Genomic DNA, 25,096 nt, shown 5'->3' on the forward strand with positions numbered 1-25,096 from the left:
AATAAAAACAGCAGCAAAACTCAGCTTCTGTACAATTGTTTGATAATATTTTTGGGGTTAAAATCAATTGGTTCAATGTAGAAACATAACATCTTGATATAATATTCTTCTGAGGTGGCGAGTGTGGCTCAATCTTTCTGATTAGAGTTTGAGTTCCACATAAACCAGTCTGAGGTGTTAGTTAGCACCTGGTAGGCTCTCCTGTCTCTTAGTGATGTACTGTAAGGGCATACCAGGACGTTAACGGTGCAGCTCATGCGGAGCTCAGGGCTCTCGTCATGTGTGATGGTGCGGTAGGCCAGTAGCTTCTCCAGCAGACTGCTGAGCAGCAGAGCCAGCTCCTCCCCTGACTGAGACAGGTATCTGTGCCTCCGGCAGTGCTCCAGTAGTCTACACAATACCAACAATGCAAAATGTCAATGAATAAGGGAGTTATATAGTCCATATTTAGGTCTCAACTATGAAATCATGAGGTATGACTAATAAGAAAAAGGAATTAGCCTCTGAATGATTCGCAGGTTTATTGTCAGGGTGCTTACGTCTTCTCCAGCAGGATTTTGTACTGTTCATCCCCACGGCCTCCCTCTACCTCCTGATCCAACTTGGTGATCAGTTCATTCTCAAACTACAGGTACAGAAAGACAAAAAAAATCTGCTCAGCCAAATAAAGCTGGGAACCTCTGTGTACAGTAATACTGTAAAGCCAGGCAGGAAGCACTACCGTGGGCAGCTATCTCACCATGTTAAAGGTGCGGCTGGGATTGAAGTTGTGCTCACACTGCATCATGTCAAAGAAGATGGGGATGGTGGCTTTCCTCAGCTCTGGCTCAGGCACCAGGGTAGCCTTTAGGATGGGCCCCACCATGGCCGGGATGAACTTCATCTTGTGGGGGCCTGAGGGATGCATAAAGTCAGAAGCAACATCATTTGAAAGGGCAGTAAGTGGCTCTCCATTTTCATGCAAACAAAAGGACAGTAAACTCATAAAGCGGTAAACAAAAAGCAGGCCACCGTGAAACATTGTCCTCAAAGCCTTTTGCCACTGAACAGGCCATTATATAGATGTCTTTATTTGTTGAATTTCTGTCTTACAGAGATAACAACCCCCGGACAGTACTTACCAAGATTATACCACATATCTCGGATCTTAAAGCCAATGCTCTTCCTCATGTCTCCATACCTGTAAGCACAACATAGAATTATACTATATACTGTAGAGCATATGCACACGAACTTACAGCACTATTTCTTATACATAAAATTCAGTTCTCTGTGGAAATGTTGATTTTGTATTAATAGTTTAAGAGAATTTGTATTTAAACTAATTGAACCAAAGAAAACATACTTGTTAAGTATTTTATTCCGTTTTTCTTGAGAGAAGGATTCCAGTTGCAATGACTTATGAGTAAGGAATGCAACAGTCAAGTGGAAGTAGTTGTTCCAGAGCTAAAAATAAAATATGATAGTTTTTACACAGACATTGGGACAATGATTGACCTAAATAAGTTTACATTAGCAGAGAGACACGGATGTATTTTGTCCACCCCATCAGAAGGTGGCGACTGGAGACCCACCTGCAGCTCAAAGTGGGTCTGGTCCATGAAGTACATGTTGAGGACCTCAGAGTACTGATTGATGGCCCGCAGAAACACACCAATCTGCAGGAGGTTCATGGTCATCCAGTCAGAGGGGAAAACGTTCCCCATCAGGTCCTTAAACATGATGAATGTCTCCATCAGGAAGTCCTGTAGTGGGCCAGGGAGAGAACAGTTACCTTGCCTGTAGTGGAAGTACCGAGATGTATGCATCTCATGTCTGCACAAACATGTGGGGTTCTGTTTCTGGCCGATTAGTAACATGCTGAACTATGCACAGCAGTCCCCTTGCATTTCTCATATTAGACCCACACAGTTCAGTAAAGATGCAAGGACAGGGAGATCCTCACAATGTTCCAAGTCAGTCCCATTAAATGTCTATAAACAATAATCACTTCAGAAGCAGTTACAAGCACCAGTGGTTGAATGCCAGCTATCGACTGGATGATTCAGGAAGAGTTATGCCCATGGCAGGGGAGGTGTGCCGGCCCACTTACAATGATGTCTTGTCTGGTCTTGAAGGTGCTGATGTAGTGGGCGTAGTGCATGTCATCCATCTGCTTCAAGATGGCGGTCATGCAGGCTAGGTAATGACCCTGCCATTGAGATAACAGAGCATCAGTCACCTTAGTTGTAAAACTACTTTAGGTTCCCACATATAACATGTTTTATTCTTTGAAGCTAATTATAAGCTATCATTCATTGTTGTATGCTTATAAGTGCCGACTAAGTTATTTATAGGATGCATAGAAGCAGCTTTTCAGGACTGTGCCTTGTACATGGAAACTTAAAATAAATCATTTCCAAATGAACAATTGAAAATAACTTGACGTTTTCTTTTGAGTTAGATGAAGAACTGTCAGAGTACTGAGTATGAGTCTTACAATGAGAGTGGAGGTTCTGCTCATGCTGATGACAGTGCGATTGACCCTGCGAAGCAGCCGCTCCATTATCAGCTGGACATGGCCCCGGGTTGGACCCTGGGACACAAACAGGTCAGATCAAAAATGAATGTATCAAAACCAATCCAGTTAAGAGTTATGGATGTCACAGATTTCAATGTGTCTAATGGCAGAGAGAGAGGTGTGCTATAGCCAGTAGCCACTCACCACATTCTTACGGTCCAGGTTGTCCAGCACAGTGCTGAGTAGCTGAACACAAGCCTCGTGGTCTGGTTTATTGGAGTGGTCATCCAGCTGCCCACTCAGCTGGTCTGTCACCAGCGGCAAGAGGACATCTCGACACTCTGTGGGGTCAAAGAGGAATAGAGCCTATTCAAATGTGTCATCCTGTGGTTCTGTTTTTAAATAGAGATCATTCTAAATGTATGTTTGAGCCAGAGAGGCGCTACAGTACCTGACTGTTTGAAAAGGTCACTCTCCACCATCTTACACATGCAACCCAGTTTCTGGCGCACCAGCTGAGAGTCAGGGATGCTCTCAATGAACTTAGTTAAAAGAACACTAGTGAGAGAGACGGGATGAAATTCAGAAAGAGACAAGGACATTTTATATACAGGAAAAAGGATAATTTCTGCAGATTCAACAGTTGAAAAGTCATTAGAAGGATTTACCTGAGCTCCACAGGATCAAAGACATTCTTGATGTCATTAATGATGGTGGGAAGGTATTTTAGTATCGCCCCCTGAAAAAAAGACGAAGGTCTCAAAAGTCTTTAAAAAAAGAACACGGGGGAAATATCACTGGATAAGGCTTCTGTGTTTTACAGCTCTAGTCAGCTCGAAAGTGTTTTAATTCACGTTCTTCTGCAGTTTATCAAGTAAAACTTGACTTCAACTATCTTTCACGAAGCCAGCATAAGGCTTCCATAAACATAGAACGGGTAAGCTGGTTTGAACAGCTGACAATTATCAGAATAACACAGTAAATGTTGCATTACCAGGCTATGCCATGCTAACAAAGTGTGCATTAAAGAAGATGAAGTACCATGTAAGTGCCAATCCCAGTTTCTCTCCCCTAAACCAACTCACCTTTATCTTCACTCCCTCATCCAGCGGTCTGTCCATGAGTGTGTTGAAGGACAGGAAGAGTGTCCGTATGGAGTTGAAGAAAGCATCCTCACTGGTCCCATAGAATCTGAGTAAACAAAATAAGGACATTGCTCATTTCACAAACAAACTAATATTGTCTCGCAAATGTACTAGTATGTATGAGGAAGGAAGGTTACGGCTATGATACCTAAGGTAGAGGACCCGGGACTGCACAATGAACCTGAACAGGTACTTGAGGGCTTTGAGGGCTGAGTACAGTCTCTCGGTTAGGACAGGCTCATCTGCATGGCCCACATAGTAATTCAGAACCTTGGTCAGCTTCCTGAAAAATAAATGGAATAGGGAACTCAGGCACACCAGTAATTACATATAAATGAATTCTGAATGGGTGGTGAGGTGTCAAAACAGGAGGAAGGAAAAATGAACGGCATAGAAATGAAAATGTGAGAAAGGAGAGAGCTCAACTCACATGTAAGCCAGAGTGGCACTGAAGTGCTTGTTGATGTATGTCTCCAGTACTGGGTTAAAGTGCTGGAACTTGATGTCTCCAATCAGTGTGATTATGAACACCTAGAAGAAATGCAGAGCACAGTCAGGAACCAGTGTAATATAGAATCCCGCTTGAAAATAGTCTAACATTAATCATTTCTAATATACAATTGTCTTTTGGTATATTAATGACAGATGCCATTAATCCTGATAACTTAATGCAAGTAAGTAACCCACGAGTACAGAACTCACCAGAGCATTAAACAGCAGCGTGTCATAAGTCTCCTCCTCTGAAGTCTCCATCATGATACTGAAGAGGGCATCAAGTGTGTCCTGTAGAAACTAAGACCACAAAAGACAAATGCATTAGGCTAGGGTGTCCTTGTATGTAAAGCCAGTTAAGAATGCGAACTCTGGAGCAGTCAGACTCACCTTGACAATTTCCCCCCCCTCAACCTCCATCAGGCGCTGCAGGTTCTGGTCCAGCTGTTCAGGGTTGGACCTCCAGTTCAACAGGCCCAGGAGATCCACTGGAAAACAGCAGAGGAACAGCAGCACATCACTTTTACTGACCCTTGGATTTCATATAAACTTGAATGAGTATGTCAACACCACTCTGATTTGTATTACGAGCCGAGTTTGGTTCTATTTGTTAGAGGCGGTTTGATACTTAATATATTGTTTCATATCCATTTCCACCATGGTGCTCATAGATTAGAGATGATTGTGTCCTACAACAGTACCATTCTGGGTGAGTTTAGTGGAGCAGGTGAGAGTGCCAATCTGGAAGCTGTCCTTGGTGAGTGGGATGACTCCTGAATGGTTAAAGGTTTTCCCTGTCTGCCTCTCCTTCTCCTCCACTTCAGCCCAGGAGCCTGGCAGAGTCAGGTATGTTTTTGCATCCTCAGACTTCTTTGCGTCAACCTAAGAGAAAAAATATATATAATACTAAAACATATTAATTGATATGTAATTTGATATTCATTGACCAGGGAGCTTTGTATTTTATATAAAATATAATTACTTCACTATTTAATCAGTAATGAAAAATAATCCCTACAGGGAAAGAAATGTATGCACACATGACTGTAAGTCGCTTTGGATAAAAGCGTCTGCTAAATGGCATATATTATATTATTATAAAGAAAGATCTCCAACTGTAGTCAAATGTATCAGAACCTTCTGGTTCCACCAAGATGTCTACATCATACAGGGTCTGTGACAGTTAGGGTTGCAACGCTACTGGTAATTTACCAATGTTACTGAAATCTTTATAGGGAAGGGGATACCTAGTCAGTTGCACAACTGAATGCCTTCAACTGAAATGTGTCTTCTACATTTAACCCAAACCCTCTGAATCAGAGAGGTGCGGGCGGCTGCCTTAATCGTCATCCACATCATGGTCGCCCGGGCAGCACTTGTTGTTAGGGTTAACTGCCTTGCTCAAGGGCAGAACGACAGATTTTTCCACCCTGCCAGCTCGAGGATTCGAACCATCGACCTTTCGGTTACTGGCCCAACGCTCTTAATATATCAGGCTGAAACCCTCATATTAAACACCAATGGTATTCAAATTTCATTTTAAGTTAATTTATGCGAATGTTTTACAGCTTTGCCATTATACATTTTTTATATCATCTTATTTAATTATTTCATATGTGATAAAGCCACAAGAGGGCCAGAGACAATTACAGACACCTGTGATAATTTGAAGTAACCAAAAGGGACACTAGATGTCTTGTGATAGATTACATAAAATCCTTGAAAGATACCAAAACTCTGGTAGCTTGCTTGTAAACTTCAAACGTTTCCAGTGGTATACCCTCCCTTAACAACCCTAGTGACAGTAATAGACTGGTGTGCTGGTCCCACCTTGTAGACGATGAGGTCATGTCTGCCGTCTCTCAGCGTGGTTCCGTCTCCTTTCATCAGGCGGACAAACGCCATGCCAAACGGCTTCTCTGATTTGTCTCTAGCTAAAGGAAACACAGTCGTGTCAGTGGGGACCCAATCAACCAACTCTGAGGAACACATTTATACTCATGCTGACCAGCTCCCAGAGGGTTAGGGCAGGCTGCCCGGCTGTCGAGTGTTTTAGAAATGTGAGGCACTCACAGTCCTGAGATGATCTGTGTCGAAACATCACCCTGAGATGACAGCGACCCACATCTTCAATAGGAATAGTCACCTTGTAGGGGGAGAAGAAAAGGATGAGGAGAGGAGTGTATCATGACAAGATTATAGATAGAGAAAGTCATATCTGGTGTCTGTCTAGCATTTTGTATGCGTGAAACAATCCTTGGCAATATCTCCTCTAAAGGTTTTATTGTTATAGAGCCAAATTCATTTGTAAAAGTAATTGCTGAACTTGAGCCACCATGAGGAGAGTCCTGACAGAAACACCTGGGATGCTGGTAAGTGAACTGTACCTTGACTGTTTCATTCCAGCTCGGCTGCTTGACCTGGTAGTAAATTACAGACTTGTATTCTGTGATCCCATCATATCCAGCTCCAGGAAATATTGCTTTCTATTCAAGGGGATGGAATGAGCTTCAGTCAAACATAGGCTACTTGTTTTGCAGATAAGAACATTTTATACATCCCATGTAAACATTAATTGGGGTCATTTTATAATAAACCCTGAACTATATATATATATATATATATATATGCCATTTAGCAGACGCTTTTATCCAAAGCGACTTACAGTCATGTGTGCATACATTCTACGTATGGGTGGTCCCGGGAATCGAACCCACTACCCTGGCGTTACAAGCGCCATGCTCTACCAACTGAGCTACAGAAGGACCACTGCAATGTTGTCTTACAGTCAACCAACCTACATGACCGACATGCAATACTTGAGGTCAAAATTGTTAAAGAAAGAAAGGTGGAAGCACGTATAAATGTTAACGGCACCCTTACCTCCATGAGATTGCCATCGTTATCTAGAACACTCAACATCACCTCAACATTTTTGGGTGACGTTTTTTTACCACGGTCAAACTCCCCTGCAGCAAGGTGACGTAGATATCGTTCCTCACATACCCTAGAGGAGAATTAGTTGGTTAATACTAAACAATGATCCATTGCCTGTCACTGCTGTAAAGGCAGCTACAAAGTATGCAACCCATTGTTTCAGACGATTCAGCTACAAAAGATGAAAATGTAAACTTATGGCACCTGGGAGGATGATCTCAGGGAAGCCCATCTTTCTGACGATGGCGGTGGTGCGATCAACAAAGTGAGGGTAGTCTTTCCTGACCTGGGACAGGTCACCAGGAAGCAGCTTCAGTGTCACAAACAGTCCTGAGAACCCAACAGGGCCCGTCAATGAAGACAAAGTTAGTAAGACAGACACAGTAACAGAATGTTCAGAATCGATACACACAACCTGTAATGGTCCTATTTAGAACCGAGACCCATATTTCAAAAGCCCCTTACGAGTTATATTCCTTTGTATTTCATATTCTGTTCTACTCTGCTATATTCTGGGCAAACTTGGTGAGTTGTTGCCACATCATGTCAGTGAAGGTCTCTCTTTACCCTGGCCCTTGTGGTTAACCTCCCGGGTGTTAATGACTTTGTTGAAGACGGCGGTGAGAGGCTCGTTCTCTCCAATGACCCGGGATGGGAGGAGAGGAGAAATGATGAGCTGCCTCTGACGGATGTAGGTCTCCATAGCTATCCTGAGAGAAATGGGAAGGAATAGGAGAGGGGGAGAAATAGATTGTAACAGTGGGACTGACACGTGGATTGATGACAAACATAGAGCAACGAAAAGCATATTAAGATACGGGAGGTGAAAATCCACAAACTATAAAAGTGCATGTGACCAAGAAGGAATGGTAAACAGTCTCCAGTTGCATTTTTGTTAACACTGCACAACAAACTTAGACTTGATCTACAGTATGGTATAGCAATATAAAGCTGTATCCTAACAGAGTTCAAGCCATTTGTCATTTGACTATAATGGTATAAGAGCAGGTTGATTTTAAATGGACTGGGGAGTGGGGACCACTAACACAGGGTGAAAATGAGCAGAGGTTGTTGGAGATTTTCAAACACTCACTGCTGAAAGGGGATGAAATGCTGCTTCTCCTCATCGTCTGCTTTTCCATGGGCGATATCTGTGATGTCCATCACTGTGGACAGAGACGATGACGTTGTGAATGCTGTGGTGATAGGGGGCCATGGCTAATATAATAAGCTGATATCAATTCAATGATCTAGTTATTGCCACTGCTGCTGCTAGCATGGCCTCACCTTAATATCTTTGGTATTTGATTTCCCAGCTCGAGCTATTTTACAGCAGAGGTCTTTCACTCTGATTAAGTAAACTACAGAGTAGAGCCACAATGTCGTTTGTGTTTGAAAACTAGTTATAGGGCCCTCACACACCTGTTGCAATGTACCAGAGAAGCAATGAGAACAAGAGAATTCCACAAAAACAGCATAGGTAGGATTCCAGCAGGCCGGTCTGCGTGACATTGAGCTTTGTGTTGCAATAGATGGTTCAGTCGGCATTCCTCTTTCTCTCAAAATGTGTCATTTCTTAGGAAATAGCTGAGGGAAATGAGAGCTCTCTATTGTTCCCAATGATTCTGGGTTCAGTCCATTTGCTGTGACACCCGAGGAAACCATTTCTCATCCAACACAGAAATGTAATCCTTCACTCAAAACAAAGAGGGCTGTTAAAAACATTTCCCTTACTTATTTGGCGAGGCACACAACCTCCAAGTGTTTTAGGGGTCAGGAATGTAAGCAGGTGCAGGTGTGCTTAGGGTGTGCCTGGCTTTTATCAAGGACAGGGATTCCTACTGTAACTTTTTATTTAGGCTGTCAATTTACCCATTCACTCAAACTCGGAGTATGGGAAGTGTTCTGATCTCAGATGAATTGAATTCCATTGAATGTGTGAATGTGAGCAAACAAATATAGTGAAGCATTAAAATACATCTCACCAGCCACACCAAATGGTCTCCTTAACCCTCCAGTGTGTTTCTTGCCCTCCTTGAGCTCCATGCTGCCCACTCTGATAATCTGACAGACGAGGAAGAGACGTGGCCTAATCAGGTCACTGCTGCTCAGATCCTGACCAGATTGGAGGAGAGAATTTTAATGCAAAGATAAGAACTACATAATGCAAGTACAATTAAAGTTTCTTGGCAGAAAATATTCAATATCTTATGCAAATCTGCTTACATAAAGCTTAATGTGAGCAGTTCAGAGCCTGTCTGAGGAAATAAATGGCATGGCATAGCATGCCCCATCCAAGGACTGTCACTACCCATCTGTCAGGCCACATGGCTACTAGTTTATTACATTTACAACAGAGAAAAAAGACAGAAAGTAGAAGGGAGGGTTTCATCTGTTACCGTGAAAAGGGCAGGCAGGTTGTTGAGTTTCTCAATCTCTTTGGGCATGCCCATGCTGTCCCAGCGCACCAGGAAGTTCTCACTGCAGACATAAACAAATCAGGAATCCCAACTCACTTACCTCACTATAGCCACTCTGTAACAACCCTTTTTCAGGGGTTTGACAAAATACACAAATATATCAAAAGGGTGATATAATGTTATGCAATATCTGCATATATGCGACATGGAATTACACATGATTACGGGACAAAAGCTTCTTTATGGTGTCAGAAAATGGTATTGGCCGTGATGTTATCTGGTTTACTATAATGCAATGAATTGAATACATTGATATCTGACCTGATGAACTCAGACTGGTCAGGGTCATAGAGTGACATAAGCAGCTCTGCATCCTCCCCGATGTTACACACAAAGTTCTTGAGGTTCACGAAGAGACTGTAGGTGTGCACCGTGCTGAACAGGGACTGGCGCCTCATCTCCAGGTTCTGCAGCCGGGTCTACAGAGGAGCACAGACACTATATGAGCGAACACACAATGCACTGGCAGGGCAACCAGTATTAGTCAGAGAGACAAATGAGAGAGAAAAATAACAGCTAGCCCATGCCTTCTCCTCCTGTATTCTGTCATCTATACTGCGGGATGCAGTCTCAAAGGCCCTGAACAGACTGACTGTGCTGGTGCAGTCCGGGTCCAGAGTGTTCCCCGCGTCATCTCGCACCACCAAGTCCAAACCCAGAATCCTGTACAGAAAGAATCCCATATAGTTTTAGACAGATTTACAAGGGCATATTCTTAGCACAATGACTTTACAAGCACGTTTATGTCACAGTGGAATTAGAGTACAATTCATACCGGTTTCCATAATCAATCTTAGCTGTGACTTTCTTCCTGAGCTCCACAAGGTCATCCTTGGGTAATGTTCCTGACACTATCTGAGATCGATACTCGATGAGGCTGTAGGCCATCTGCTGTACGCCCCTGAAGAGAGTGGTCTTGTTGTTCTGTCAAACAAACAGTCATATTCATCATCACAGCCACCCGGACTTACATAATCACACTTTTCCAAACAGAGTGAATGTATAAGGGTAATGTGAATAAAATGCAAGTAGGGAGATTGATAAGAAACTAATATTTACCACGTACCACATACAGCTTGTACCATATTTGTGCCCATTCCCTCAGAGTGGCACCGAGTTCCAGTACCAGTGGTAGGTCTCCTGGGATAACTATTTCCTGTTGGCTGAAGGGGGAAGGAAAGAAATAACCAGGTAACCCAAATACAATGCATTTCTAATAACATGACATGAAACGAGTGACACCTTACCCTGTCCCTTCAACTTTTGCCTCCTTCAGGTGGATGTACGAGGCTGGGAAAATGCCCTGTGAGATGAAACATAAACCTCTTCTTCAAACTATTTTCTCATTTCAATGAAACACTATGAACGGATGTACGGTTGTTGCCATACCTTTCGTGATTTGTCCCGTAATGTGTACCCTCTGTACCAGCCTGGGGAGATTAGAGATTGATAGATGGATATAGAGACATGACAGAGATATAGGAATAAATACAATAGATAAGATAAGATTGATGAGAAGAGGGCAAACTCGATCCAGATGCAGATATTGACTGTTCCATCTTTCAAGAGCATTTCATTAAACATCGCTGATCATTTTCCATGCATGTCTGGTATTGAGCACAGCCTTGGTTCAATGTTTTACAAAGTTCCAGAGTGTTGCAAACCGTTCCTTAACGTGTAACAGCTTGTTGTATGTGAGTGAGGCTAGACTGTTCATGCTCACCTTCAAATGTCTCAAGTATATGTACAGTGTCTCCCACCTGGAGAGACAGCTCCTGCTCGCCTCTGGAGTCATAATTATAAATTGCTGAGAGAATTGACAGGCGGGGGCGAAAAGAGAGACAGTCTTACTACGTGAACCAACATACAAACACAAAATGACAATCCCCAGCAAGCTCAAGATAAAGGAAGTGGAGACAGAAAAATGATATGAAGAGCCAAGAAAAGCTTATAGACCTTGGCCGTTTCCCAAGTCATATCTGATAAAAGGTACATGGGTAGTCAGATATTTCTTGCGCTGTGAAAAAGCATGCTTGAATTAGAGTAAACTTTTTTTATGCATTGAAATAATTTAAAGGTGCATTCTCATGGTGCACGTGAAATTCGGTATTGGCGGTATACTGGAAATGCAGTTAATAAAAGGGCCCTCAATTGCTTTGAACTTCATTTTACTCTAAATTATATCCTAATAAATGTACACTACCGGCCAAAAGTTTTAGAACACCTTTTCATTCAAGGGTTTTTCTTTATTTTTTAAAACTATTTTCTACATTGTAGAATAATAGTGAAGACATCAAAACTATGAAATAACACATATGGAATCATGTAGAAACCAAAAAAGTGTTAAACAAATCAAAATATATTTTATATTTGAGATTCTTCAAATAGCCACCCTTTGCCTTGATGACAGCTTTGCACACTCTTGTCATTCTCTCAACCAGCTTCACCTGCAATGATTTTCCAACAGTCTTGAAGGAGTTCCCACATATGCTGAGCACTTGTTGGCTGCTTTTCCTTCACTCTGTGGTCCGACTCATCCCAAACCATCTCAATTGGTTGAGATCGGGGGATTTTGGAGGCCAGGTCATCTGATGCAGCACTCCATCACTCTCCTTCTTGGTCAAATAGCCCTTACACAGCCTGGAGGTGTGTTGGGTCATTGGCCTGTTGAAAAACAAATGGTAGTCCCACTAAGTGCAAACCAGATGGGATAGCGTTTCGATGCAGAATGCTGTGGTAGCCATGCTGGTTAAGTGTGCCTCAAATTCTAATGAAATCACAGACAGTGTCACCAGCAAAGAACCCCTACACCATAACACCTCCTCCTCCATGCTTCACAGTGGGGAAATAAACATGCGGAGATCATCCATTCATCCACACTGCATCTCACAAAGACATGACGGTTGGAACCAAAAATCTTCAATTTGGACTCCAAATGACAAATTTCCATTGGTCTAATGTCCATTGCTCGTGTTTCTTGACCCAAGCAAGTATCTTCTTAGTATTGGAGTCCTTTAGCAGTGGTTTCTTTGCAGCAATTTGGCCATGATGGCCTGATTCACAGTCTCCTCTGAACAGTTGATGTTGAGATGTGTCTGTTACTTGAACTCTGTGAAGCATTTATTTGGGCTGCAATTTCTGAGGCTGGTAACTCTAATGATCTTATCCTCTGCAGCAGAAGTAACTCTGGGTCTTCCTTTCCTGTGGCGGTCCTCATGAGGGCCAGTTTCATCATAGAGCTTGATGGTTTTCCCGACTGCACTTGAAGAAACTTTCAAAGTTCTTGAAATTTTCCAAATTTACTGACCTTCATGTCTTAAAGTAATGATGGACTGTCGTTTATCTTTGCTTATTTGAGCTGTTCTCGCCATAATACAGTATTTTACCATATAGGGCTATATTCTGTATCCGCCACCACCTTGTCACAACACAACTGATTGGCTCAAACACATTAAGAAGGAAAGAAATTCCACAAATGTACTTTTAAGAAGGCACACCTGTTAATTGAAATGCATTCCAGGTGACTACCTCATGAAGATGGTTGAGAGAATGCCAAGAGTGTGCAAAGCTGCCATCAAGGCAAAGGGTGGCTACTTTGAAGAATCTCAAATATAAAATATATTTTGATTTGTTTAACACTTTTTTGGTTTCTACATGATTCCATATGTATTATTTCATAGTGTTGATGTCTTCACTATTAATCTACAATGTAGAAAGTAGTAAGAATAAAGAAAAAAACTTGAATGAGTCAGTTTTCAAAACCTTTTGACTGGTAGTGTACAGTATGTGCATGTATTCATGATTAGGATTTTAGGACTCAACCTGAACTCACGTTTTAAATAAAGAGATGATTAACATTATTCCTGTTCTTTTTCATTCCTTGAGGCTGTGTGTTGGGTGGAGTAAGTGGAATTTTTCCCCTGCAGGTTTATTACAACATCCACACTGAGGGAGGTGGCGTGAGAGGAGGGGCTTAACATCATGTATTATTTATTTCTAAATCACAAAGGAGACTGACGGCTAAAGGTCACTTTATACAGGGCATATTGCAGCCAACTGGGTCAGCAGAGTGCCCTGCCCTCTATTCTCCTCAGTTTGTTAACTTAAGTGTCTTCCTGGAGACGGTTCCCTCTTCCTCCTCTTTTCCGAAGGACACGAGTGGGAGACAAATCACAAAGCACAGTATGCTCTCTTGCTCTCCCGCTGACTCTCTCTCCGAGCACACACACTTCCTTGTCATGACTTGCAGACACACTTTCAAAGCCTAGTACTCGGCATTATCTACCCTCTATAACAGGAACAATGTGAGGAGCTCTGTCCTGACTTGCATGGTGATAATCCTTGTTGCCGGAGGCTAGATCTCACTGCACGCTTCAACTGGCTCAGCTCATCACACCTCTGAATACCTCACAACTGAACATCAGTATCCTTTTCTTTCCTTAAGCATCCTTCCCTTCCCATAAGTATCCTTCCCATTTAATTGTTTGCATTTCCCCTTCAAATCAAATCAAATTGTATTGGTCACATACATGTGTTTAGCAGATGTTATTGCTGGTGTAGAAAAATGCTTGTGTTTCTAGCTCCAACAGTGCAGTAATATCTAACAAGTAATATCTAACAATTGCACAACAATACACAAAAATCTAAAGTAAAGGAATTAAGATTGTATAAAATATTTGGATGAGCAATGTCAGAGTCAGCATAGATTAAGATAGAATAGGTACGTTTTCATCACTGCTCTTTGTTCTTTGAGAACTAATGTAATATGTAGATCTGGAACAGTTATATATCCACTATGATGATCTTTATCTTCTATGATCTTTTGAAAGACCTTGTACAAATACCGCTTTTTTTCACAGTGCAGTTGTACAGTGATAATGCAGTGGTACAACTAACCTAATATCAACTAACAATAAGGATCCAGACTAGATCATCAACAAGACAAGAAAAAACATCCACCTGGCTGTGTATGGCTTTGTCAACATTGAGATTATTTGAGATCGCTCATCACCATTACATAGGCCAATACATATTAGATTGGATAGGCCTTAGTCATGTTGTAGCAGAGAGTGGTGCCATTAAGGCCTATTGAGGATGTAAATAATATAATTCAGCATAGCATCAAACCTCATCAAAACATTTCCTTGTTCGTAGTTCAAGTGGAACTGACAGCGTTTTAACTACTTTGTAGATAACAAACAGACAATCATAATATCAGTAAAATGCTACGAAACCAACTTTATAAGAGGTTTTAAAAACGGGTTCTATTTGACTCAACATTCCATGTACACTAAGGCAATGTTGGTAGAACGGATTGATGCAGTTCAATGCATTATTCATATAACTCACCACTACATTTCTTGGTAGTCCCAAAAAATATTGCCATCAGGTTGTAAGTCACAGCTGGCCTACAGAGACTGACTGTACACTGTTTGCTGCCTCCATTCAGGATGCACTGATTCAGTTTCAATGACTCAATATTTTGGACAAAAACGGACGAATGTAACTAAACCTGTGAATGTCAATAGAATCAAACTAACAAGAGCAATGATCACAAGTCAGCCATAACGTGGCTAATAGGCTAGCGTATCTATTTATGTAGCAAGCTAAAAACACGGAGCCTTACGTTAGCGAGCCAACTGCTAGGAGGAGTGGGTGAGTGACTTAAGTTTATCACCTCGTTTTTCGGTGACTATACACAGCTAGAGATGCAGGTGTCATTTGGTTAGCTAGCAAGAACTTGAAAGACGTATCCAGCTAGCATCTCTCTGCGTACGCAAATTCACTGACTATCTACTCTGATTTCAGAGCACTCTCATCAGTGTGCCAGAGCGTAGAATAACTGATGAATTTACGAACGCACAACACTTGCTGAATATGACCGGTGTCAGTAAATGTAGGCAAAAAAAGTAATAGTTAGTCACGATCGCTCTAGATAACATGTCCACTGCCTAACCAGCTCTGCTAGGGCGAGTAAAATAGTCTTGTGTCTGGAAGTAGCTAGCCAACTACAGCCAGTTAGCAGTTTATTTTATTTTTTTATGGCTGTTTGATAAATAGGACTGTAATGGTCCCAAAAGTAAGAGGACTTCCGTGGTATTGACATATTTGCAGAAATCCATCCAGGTGTATGTTGTAGCTTTTGGGAATGTGTTTTAATGATCTAAATTCGTGCTGTTGTAACTGCCTGTAAGCACACAGTCCAGTTCAAAGTGAATGATGGCAGGTCTGTGTGGTAAATGGCTTGTTTGCATAAAGGCCTACTGTAGCTCTGGTTGGCTATGGTGCACGGGTCTGAGTAGACTCCGGTCCTGAATGAGACAGATGGGCTTTTTTCGGTTTTATTTACGCTTTCCCTCTATAGAATTTTCACAAATGCTTTAGTATACGTAATTCCCAGACATTCTAAGAATTTATGAAAAGGTGAAAATTACCATATCTAAGTGCTCGCTTGTCAGAAAATGTTTTTAAAAGTGTCATTCTTCCTGGGGGTGTATATAAACAGACTTGAATAACATTTCATGTTGCTAAAATGCTGTCAGTTCCACTCTGGTCATGCAGAGTGACACCAACTTGACATCGCTATGACTGTGTCCAGAGAAATGCCTGGCAACAGCAGAGATCTGCCCGTGGTTAAAAATCACGCCAAGCATGTTGTGATGCAGCACTACTGTTACCGCTAAGCGCTACTGTCTGTGCCTCAGCACTGCTCACCAGTGCAGCTCCTTCACACTGTTTTGCATCTCAACCTGTGACATCCCTGGCTGAGGTTACACACACACACACACACACACACACACACACACACACACACACACACACACACACACACACACACACACACACACACACACACACACACACACACACACACACACACACAGCCTCTTGTCAAAATCCTACCGGCTCTCTATAATCTGACCAAATCAAATTGAAATGCATGTCAGGAAATTCAAATGGCATTTTATTTATGTAAATAATCCTTAAAGATCATGTTAAATATTGGATCCTCTATATAGACGATTGCCTTATGATCTGGACAGGTTCCAAAATTAAATTAATATCTTGACTACAATTACTCTAGAGTACAATCAATTTCCTTCATTATGGAAAATAACATTAACTCTATACATTTCTTAGATGTACTTGTTAAAGGGACAATCTCTAAGTACTACAGTTCACAGAAAACCTACAGATAAAAATATTATATTGACAGCTGATAGTTATCACCCTCTTCCCCTAAAAAGAGGTTTACCAGTAAGCCAACGTCATAGACTGAGGCGCATTTGTGACAGAGGAAGAATATGATAGACAATCAAATTCTCTCCTTGAGTATTTTCGTTTGAGAGGTTATCCCGAAACCTGGATTTGATTAAGCTAAAAAACAAGTTACAAGCTTGAACAGAAGCCAGTTACTTAACAAATTCCAACAAAAAAACAGAATAAACTGTTTTCTGTAAACTATATACTTACTTTCAATGATAGCCATAATGGCATCAAGTCTATTGTTAAGAAACACTGGCACATATTATCAGACTCATATTTAAATTCTGCCTTCCAGAACCCACCTTTATTCAATTATAAACGATCAAGACATCTATCAAACATATTGGTTTGATGAGATGTGGTCAGAGAGAGAAAAGAGGCCTTCATAAAAGGATGTTTCCCCTGCAGAGCTTGTACCTCTTGTAGCACCATAAGGAAATGTTCTCATTTAGTATGCCCTCAGACTTGAGATAAAATCATGTAGAACTTGCACTACTAAAATTAGTTATTTATATGTTACAGTGTTCTTGTAATAAGATTTATATTGTAAAAACATCCTGCACCTTGAAAGTACATCTTGGAGAACATAAATCCACTATTAGACGTCAAGATATCAACTCGCCAGTTGCAAGACACTTCATGGAGCAAAATCATTCCATTAAAGAATTGCGTTTCTGCGGGATCTAAAAAGTTCATCCACCACGTAGAAGAGGTGACTATGACAACAAATTACCCTAAGAGAAGCCATGTGGATATATGAATTAAAATATATTTTTCCACACGGTTTAAACAAAGACTTAGAAGCCACATTCAGACTGTTATAGAAGAACACTGTCCATATCAGATTTTAAGTATTGTTTATGAGTTGGCCCCACATATTTATGAACGACTTTGCCTGATGTCCTTTGTGGTGGACTATCTCATTAATTGATATAATGTATTTTGGTGAGCGGAAACCTGGGGCGATTGCCCTTCGTGCACCCTCCCGTACCCTATAATTCTGTATTTCTTTGTGACTCATTTATATACAGGTAGACCAGAAATGCCACATCCCTGATTGGTAGATGAGTGACAACCCTGATTAGAAGCACTGCTGCCCATCTGCTGTTCTTTACAAATGCTCTTTAGACATGTTTTATTGTACCGTCACACTGAAGAAGGCTGGAAAGCCAAAACGTCTGTGTACACTATCCCTGATGCAGTGAAAATAACTTAAAACATTGAATAATAACGTAAGCTTTATGTAACATCTTTGAGTGCAAACCCATTATACCTCTTTGTTTGTATGAAATTCATGTGTGCTCTGATGAGTGATGATAGTGCATTTATATCATCAATAAATTGTCAATCTTTTCATTTTATAGCAATGACATCCTCTACACTATCACTGGCATCTTGACGATTACACATTGGTCGACTACATTTGAAATACATTGTATCACAGACATTAGGCTAGTCCATCAGTGAGGGGTATGTCTTATTTTCAAATATTACTAGGGTTTAGCAGCAATTGACACACAACAAGCTTCATGGATGTTCTGATTGTATCAGCATTACACAAACATAACTAAAAGGTAGTGTCTGTTTCAAACGGTATCTACCCGAATAAGAGCAAACCAATACACAGTTGCATGGAGTCATCTGTCATATTCAAAATGGGGGGGAAATGTAGTGGAACAGCAACAATACAAAGTATGACTTCAGTCCCCCTTTGACAATGACATGTCTGTGGTCTTTACCAAACATAGCAAAAGATGAACAAGAACTTGAACACAACATTCCACAGAGGTATGCTATCTACTTTGGGGGTTGGCAAGCTAAGTCAAGGGCATTCCTTACTAGAATATTGTTATTTTTTAGAATGATGCCAATATCCATGTTCAAACAAAGTTGAAACCCAAATTAGTGTCAGAACAAAATTAACATTCTGTACATGAGACCTAAATCATTCTATGAGATTGTGGTTATTTTCTGTCCTGCTAAATTCAGAAATCTGTAGGCCTATTATATTTACACATCTCAATGTTTTGTAAACAATGAAGGAAAAACAACCACATGAAATTGTGATTAATTTCCACGTAACTTTTTTAAACGTTTTTTTTATCTATGAATGGTGTTATTGCTTAATACAGTGATATCAACCAAATAACATAGCCTCAATGTGTTTAAAACAATGGTGCAAGACTCTGTTCAGGATGAGTGTTAATATTTCCTGTAGGTTGGATCGAGTTGTTGCTGTTGTGATTGTATTATATCATTTTTAAATTGTGTAATGCTGATTGAAAGATGGCGCCGACAGACATGGCAGCTTTGCTTCTAGCTCCTATGCAACTTTGCAGTATTTAGTTTTTGTGTGTGTTATTTCTTACACTATTAGCCCAGAACGTTTTGTGTGTTATTACATACAGCCAAAATAACTTTCGGATATCGGAGCAGCGTTAACTCACCAGCACAATGACCAGGAATATGACTTTCCCAAATTTGATATTTTGTTCTCACCCCCTAGGGCAATTTAACTTATCCCAGAGGCTGCTCCAAGACGCCACTGGCGGAGAAGAGGTATTCGGAGTGGACTTCTAGTCTGACTCAGGAGGCGTGCACACCATCCACTGCTTCAGAGTATATTACTCGCTAATGTTCAGTCTCTGGACAATAAAGTAGACTAGCTCAGGGCGGGGATCTCCTTCCAGAGAGACATCAGGGACTGTAACGTACTCTGTTTCACGGAATCATGGCTCCATCTGGATATACTGTCCCCGTCCATACAGCCAGCTGTGTTCTTAGTACATCACACAGACAGGAATAAAGAACTTTCCTGGAAGAAGAAGGGCGGTGTGATTGTGATAACGTATAGAAACTCAAGTGCTTTTGTTCACCCGACATAGAATACCTCACAATCAAATGCAGACCATATTACCTCCCAAGAGAATTATCTTTGGTTATAGTCACAGCCGTGTATATTCCCCCTCAAGCAGATACCGAATGGCCCTCAATGAGCTACACCGGACTTTATGCAAACTGGAAACCACATATCCTGGAAACCACATATGAGGCCACATTTATTGTAGCTGGGGATTTTGACAAAACAAATTAGAGGAAAACGCTACCGAAGTTCTATCAACCACTGCTATTCTCTCTTCCGGGATGCCTACAAGGCCCTCCCCCGCCCTCTCTTTGGCAGATCACAACTTCATTTTGCTCCTCCCTTCCTACAGGAAGAAACTCAAACAGGTAGTACCTGTGCTAAGGTCTATTCAACGCTGGTCTGACCAATCGGAATTCATGCTTTAAGATTGTTTTGATCATGCGAACTGGGGTAGCCTCGGTAATAACGTTGATGTATACACAGACACGGTGACTGAGTTCACCAGGAAGTGTATTGATGGATATTGTTCCCACCGTGACTATTAAAACCTATCCAAACCAGAAACCGTGGATAGACGGCAGCATTCACGCTAAACTGAAAGCGCGAACCACCGCATTTAACCATGGCAAGGTGATTGGGAATATGGTTGAATACAAACAGTGTAGTTATTCCCTCTGTAAGGCAATCAAACAGGCAAACCGTCAGTACAGAGACAAAGTTGAGTTGCAATTCAACAGCTCAGACACAAGATGTATGTGAGAGGGTCTACAGATAATCACAGATTACAAAGGGAAAACCAGCCACATCGCTGACACCAACGTCTTGCTCCCAGACAAACTAAACACTTTCTTTGCCCGCTTGAGGATAACGCAGTGCCATCGATGCGGCCCGCTCCCAAGGACTGTGGGTTCGGTTCTCCTTCTCCGTGGCCGACGTGAGTAAGATATTTAAACGTGTTAACCCTCGCAGGGCTGCCGGCCCAGATGGCGTCCCTAGCTGCTTCCTCAGAGCACGTGCAGACCAGCTGGCTGGAGTGTTTACAGACATATTCAATCTCTCCCTATCCCAGTCTGCTGTCCCCACATGCTTCAAGAGAGCCACCATTGTTCCTGTACCCAAGAAAACTAAGGTAACTGAGCTAAATGACTATCACGCCGTAGCACTCACTTCTGTGAAGTGCTTTGAGGCTAGTTAAGGATCATATCACCTCTACTTTACCTGACACCCTAGACCCACTTCAACTTGTTTACTGCCCCAATAGATCCACAGACAATGCAATCGCCATTGCACTGCACACTGCCTTATCCCACCTGGACAAGAGGAATACCTATGTAAGAATGATGTTCATTGACTATAGCTCAGTCTTCAACACCATAGTACCCTCCAAGCTCATCATTAAGCTCGAGCCCTGTGTCTAAACCCCACCCTGTGCAACTGGGTCCTGGACTTCCTGATGGGCTGCCCCCAGGTGGTGAAGGTAGGACACAACACCTCCACTTCACTGATCCTCAACACAGGGGCCCCTTAAGGGTGGGTACTCAGACCCCTCCTGTACTCCCTGTTCACCCATGACTGTGTGGCCACACTCAATCATCAAGTTTGCAGACGACACAACCATAGTAGACCTGATTACCAACAATGACGAGACAGCCTACAGGGAGGAGGTGAGGGCCCTTGCGTGCCAGGAAAATAACCTCTCCCTCAACGTCAACAAAACAAAGGAGCTGATTGTGGACTTCAGCAAAAGGCAGAGTGAGCACGCCCCTATCCACATCGATGGGACAGCAGTGGAGAAAGTGGAAAGCGTCAAGTTCCTCAGCGTACACATCACAGACAAACTGAAATGGTCCACACAGACAGTGTGGTGAAGAAGGCGCAATAGCGCCTCTTCAACCGCAGGAGGCTGAAGAAATGTGGCTTGGCCCCTAAGACCCTCACAAACTTTTACAGATGCATAATTGAGAGCATCCTGGTAAGGCAACTGCACCGCCAGCAACCGCAGGACTCTCCAGAGGGTGCTGCGGTCTGCACAACACATCACCGGGGGCACACTGCCTGCCCTCCAGGACACCTACAGCCCCCGATGTCACAGGAAGGCCAAAAAAAATAATCAAGGACAACCACCCGAGCCACAGCCTGTTCACCCCGTTATCATCCGGAAGGCGAGGTCAGTACAGGTGCATTAAATCTGGGACAGAGAGACTGGAAAGCAGCTTCTATCTCAAGGCCATCAGACTGTTAAACAGCCACCACTAACATTGAGTGGCCGCTGCCAACACACTGACTCAACTCCAGCCACTTTAATAATGGGAATTGATGGGAATGATGTAAATATATCACTAGCCACTTTAAACAATGCTACCTTATATAATGTTACTTACCCTACATTATTAATCTCATATGCATACGTATATACTGTACTCTATATCATCGACTGCATCCTTATGTAATACATGTATCACTAGCCACTTTAACTATGCCACTTTGTTTACATAATCATCTTATATGTATATACTGTACTTGATACCATCTACTGTATCTTGCCTATGCTGCTCTGTACCATCACTCATTCATATATCCTTACGTACATATTCTTTATCCCCTTACACTGTGTATAAGACAGTAGTTTAGGAATTGTTAGTTAGATTACTTGTTGGTTATTACTGCATTGTCGGAACTAGAAGCACAAGCATTTCGCTACACTCGCATTAACATCTGCTAACCATGTGTATGTGACAAATAAATTTGATTTGATCTCAAGGCCATCAGACTAATAAATAGCCATCACTAGCCGGCTACCACCCGGTTACTCAACCCTGCACCTGAGGCTGCTGCCCTGTATACATTGACATAATAATGTTTACATAATGCTTTACTCATTTCATATGTATATACTGTATTCTATTCTACTGTATTTTAGTCAATGCCACTCCGACATTGCTCATCCTAATATGTCCTCCCCGCTGATCCTCAACACTGGGGCCCCACAAGGGTGCGTCCTGGGCCCTCTCCTGTACTCCCTCTTCACCCACGACTGCGTGGCCACGCACGCCTCCAACTCAATCATCAAGTTTGCGGACGACACAACAGTGGTAGGCTTGATTACCAACAACGATGAGACGGCCTACAGGGAGGAGGTGAGGGCCCTCGGAGTGTGGTGTCAGGAAAATAACCTCACACTCAACGTCAACAAAACTAATGAGATGATTGTGGACTTCAGGAAACAGCAGAGGGAACACCCCCCTATCCACATCAATGGAACAGTAGTGGAGAGGGTAGCAAGTTTTAAGTTCCTCGGCAGACACATCACAGACAAATTGAATTGGTCCACTCACACAGACAGCATCGTGAAGAAGGCGCAGAAGCGCCTCTTCAACCTCAGGAGGCTGAAGAAATTTGGCTTGTCACCAAAAGCACTCACAAACTTCTACAGATGCACAATCGAGAGCATCCTGGCGGGCTGTATCACCGCCTGGTACGGCAACTGCTCCGCCCTCAACCATAAGGCTCTCCAGAGGGTAGTGAGGTCTGCACAACGCATCACCGGGGGCAAACTACCTGCCCTCCAGGACACCTACACCACCCGATGTTACAGGAAGGCCATAAAGATCATCAAGGACATCAACCACCCGAGCCACTGCCTGTTCACCCCGCTATCATCCAGAAGGCGAGGTCAGTACAGGTGCATCAAAGCAGGGACCGAGAGACTGAAAAACAGCTTCTATCTCAAGGCCATCAGACTGTTAAACGGCCACCACTAACATTGAGTGGCTGCTGCCAACACACTGACACTGACTCAACTCCAGCCACTTTAATAATGGGAATTGATGGGAAATGTAAATATATCACTAGCCACTTTAAACAATGCTACCTTATATAATGTTACTTACCCTACATTATTCATCTCATATGCATACGTATATACTGTACTCTATATCATCGACTGCATCCTTATGTAATACATGTATCACTAGCCACTAACTATGCCACTTTGTTTACATATTCATCTCATATGTATATACTGTACTCGATACCATCTACTGTATCTTGCCTATGCTGCTCTGTACCATCACTCATTCATATATCCTTATGTACATATTCTTTATCCCCTTACACTGTGTATAAGACAGTAGTTTTGGAATTGTTAGTTAGATTACTTGTTGGTTATTACTGCATTGTCGGAACTAGAAGCACAAGCATTTCGCTACACTCGCATTAACATCTGCTAACCATGTGTATGTGACAATAAAATTTGATTTGATTTGATGTATATATTTCTTAATTCCATGATTTTACTTTTTGATATGTGTATTGTTAGATATTACTGCACTATTGGAGCTAGGAACACAAGCAATTCGTTACACCCGCAATAACATCTGATAAATATGTGTATGCGATCAATACAATTTGATTTGATTGCTGCTGCCTTCATTTCCACAAAACTTTCTTGTACGTTCGTGAACACAGCCTTTTTTGAGGTACGTGTGGCTTGAAACAATGAGTGACGTTTTTAAAGGGCAGTGGCCATGCTGATACCGTTCCCCAACCAACCCCTCCTCGTTTTCCAACTGGTCGTACATTACAGCACCGTTTATGTTCAATTGAACGATCCAGAACGTAAAAACGTACTGAAACGCAGCCCTGGTCTCGCTTGCAAAAGAGACCATCTGAATGGACTTTTACTGGTTAAATACAAAAACAACAGGTACCCAATTGCGATATTATAGGCCTACTGACGTCATCATACTCTCTGAAATGGTTCCCCATTAGTTTTGATTTACCTTGAGGGCGTGTATTCACATAACGTTCCACACAGCATGCCTAAACTAAAGTGACTTATGTGGGCTATGCGCCTAGGTTGTTTTCATGATATATGATAGGCTAAAATCACAATGTCTTACACATTTCCAACAATAGGCTTACATGTATGCTTCAGTATATGGACAGCAATAAAGTTTCAGCACGACGTGTAAGCAAGGCTCATTTTCGAATCAAACCACTCGATTTACGGATTGTTACTGTATGGACGTAGAGAGCACACCCTGACCAAAAGTATTCACATCGAATCAACATTCCCTTTCTTTCAGGGATTCCTAAACTACATGTGTGACAGTCAAAGTAGCTTAACTTCGCCTTTTCCTAAAGATTCCTAGCTACATAACTTCCAAGTTTAATTGCCTTGGCCAACTAGTAAATAGACTGCTGTGTGAATTACAACCCACTTGTAAACAAGACGACATAGTTGTCTAACTTACCAACGCCATATTTCTCTTTTTTAGTTGGAATCCAGCGGGTCATTGCGGTAAAAATGATAAATAAATAAATAGATGAACTGCTGTGCGGGTGGGACACTTCTCGTCCTGAACACTACAGTTTCGCCATCATGACTTCAAAAGGGGGAGGGGAGAAC

At 42.0% G+C, this 25,096-nt stretch overlaps 1 protein-coding gene across 1 annotated transcript in view; it reads right to left on the reverse strand.

Moving 5' to 3' along the window:
* LOC118358302 (dedicator of cytokinesis protein 5-like) overlaps positions 1-25,096 on the reverse strand; it is a 34,401-nt gene extending 9,305 nt beyond the window's left edge. Inside the window, 35 exon segments of the mRNA XM_035735948.2 lie at positions 234-390; positions 540-625; positions 740-894; positions 1,122-1,180; positions 1,346-1,446; positions 1,575-1,745; positions 2,093-2,191; positions 2,480-2,575; positions 2,705-2,841; positions 2,952-3,058; positions 3,169-3,239; positions 3,586-3,691; positions 3,794-3,928; positions 4,076-4,176; positions 4,348-4,437; positions 4,528-4,625; positions 4,839-5,019; positions 5,968-6,071; positions 6,211-6,283; positions 6,525-6,623; positions 7,021-7,109; positions 7,112-7,144; positions 7,279-7,404; positions 7,642-7,784; positions 8,168-8,240; positions 9,060-9,189; positions 9,474-9,555; positions 9,816-9,973; positions 10,082-10,217; positions 10,330-10,478; positions 10,621-10,717; positions 10,802-10,857; positions 10,944-10,984; positions 11,278-11,361; positions 24,942-25,096. Of these exon segments, the coding sequence (XP_035591841.2) occupies positions 234-390; positions 540-625; positions 740-894; positions 1,122-1,180; positions 1,346-1,446; positions 1,575-1,745; positions 2,093-2,191; positions 2,480-2,575; positions 2,705-2,841; positions 2,952-3,058; positions 3,169-3,239; positions 3,586-3,691; positions 3,794-3,928; positions 4,076-4,176; positions 4,348-4,437; positions 4,528-4,625; positions 4,839-5,019; positions 5,968-6,071; positions 6,211-6,283; positions 6,525-6,623; positions 7,021-7,109; positions 7,112-7,144; positions 7,279-7,404; positions 7,642-7,784; positions 8,168-8,240; positions 9,060-9,189; positions 9,474-9,555; positions 9,816-9,973; positions 10,082-10,217; positions 10,330-10,478; positions 10,621-10,717; positions 10,802-10,857; positions 10,944-10,984; positions 11,278-11,361; positions 24,942-24,984 (3,666 nt within the window). The 5' untranslated portion in view covers positions 24,985-25,096.

Source organism: Oncorhynchus keta, chromosome 25 (genome assembly GCF_023373465.1).
Source record: "Oncorhynchus keta strain PuntledgeMale-10-30-2019 chromosome 25, Oket_V2, whole genome shotgun sequence".
NCBI classification, from domain to species: domain Eukaryota; kingdom Metazoa; phylum Chordata; class Actinopteri; order Salmoniformes; family Salmonidae; genus Oncorhynchus; species Oncorhynchus keta.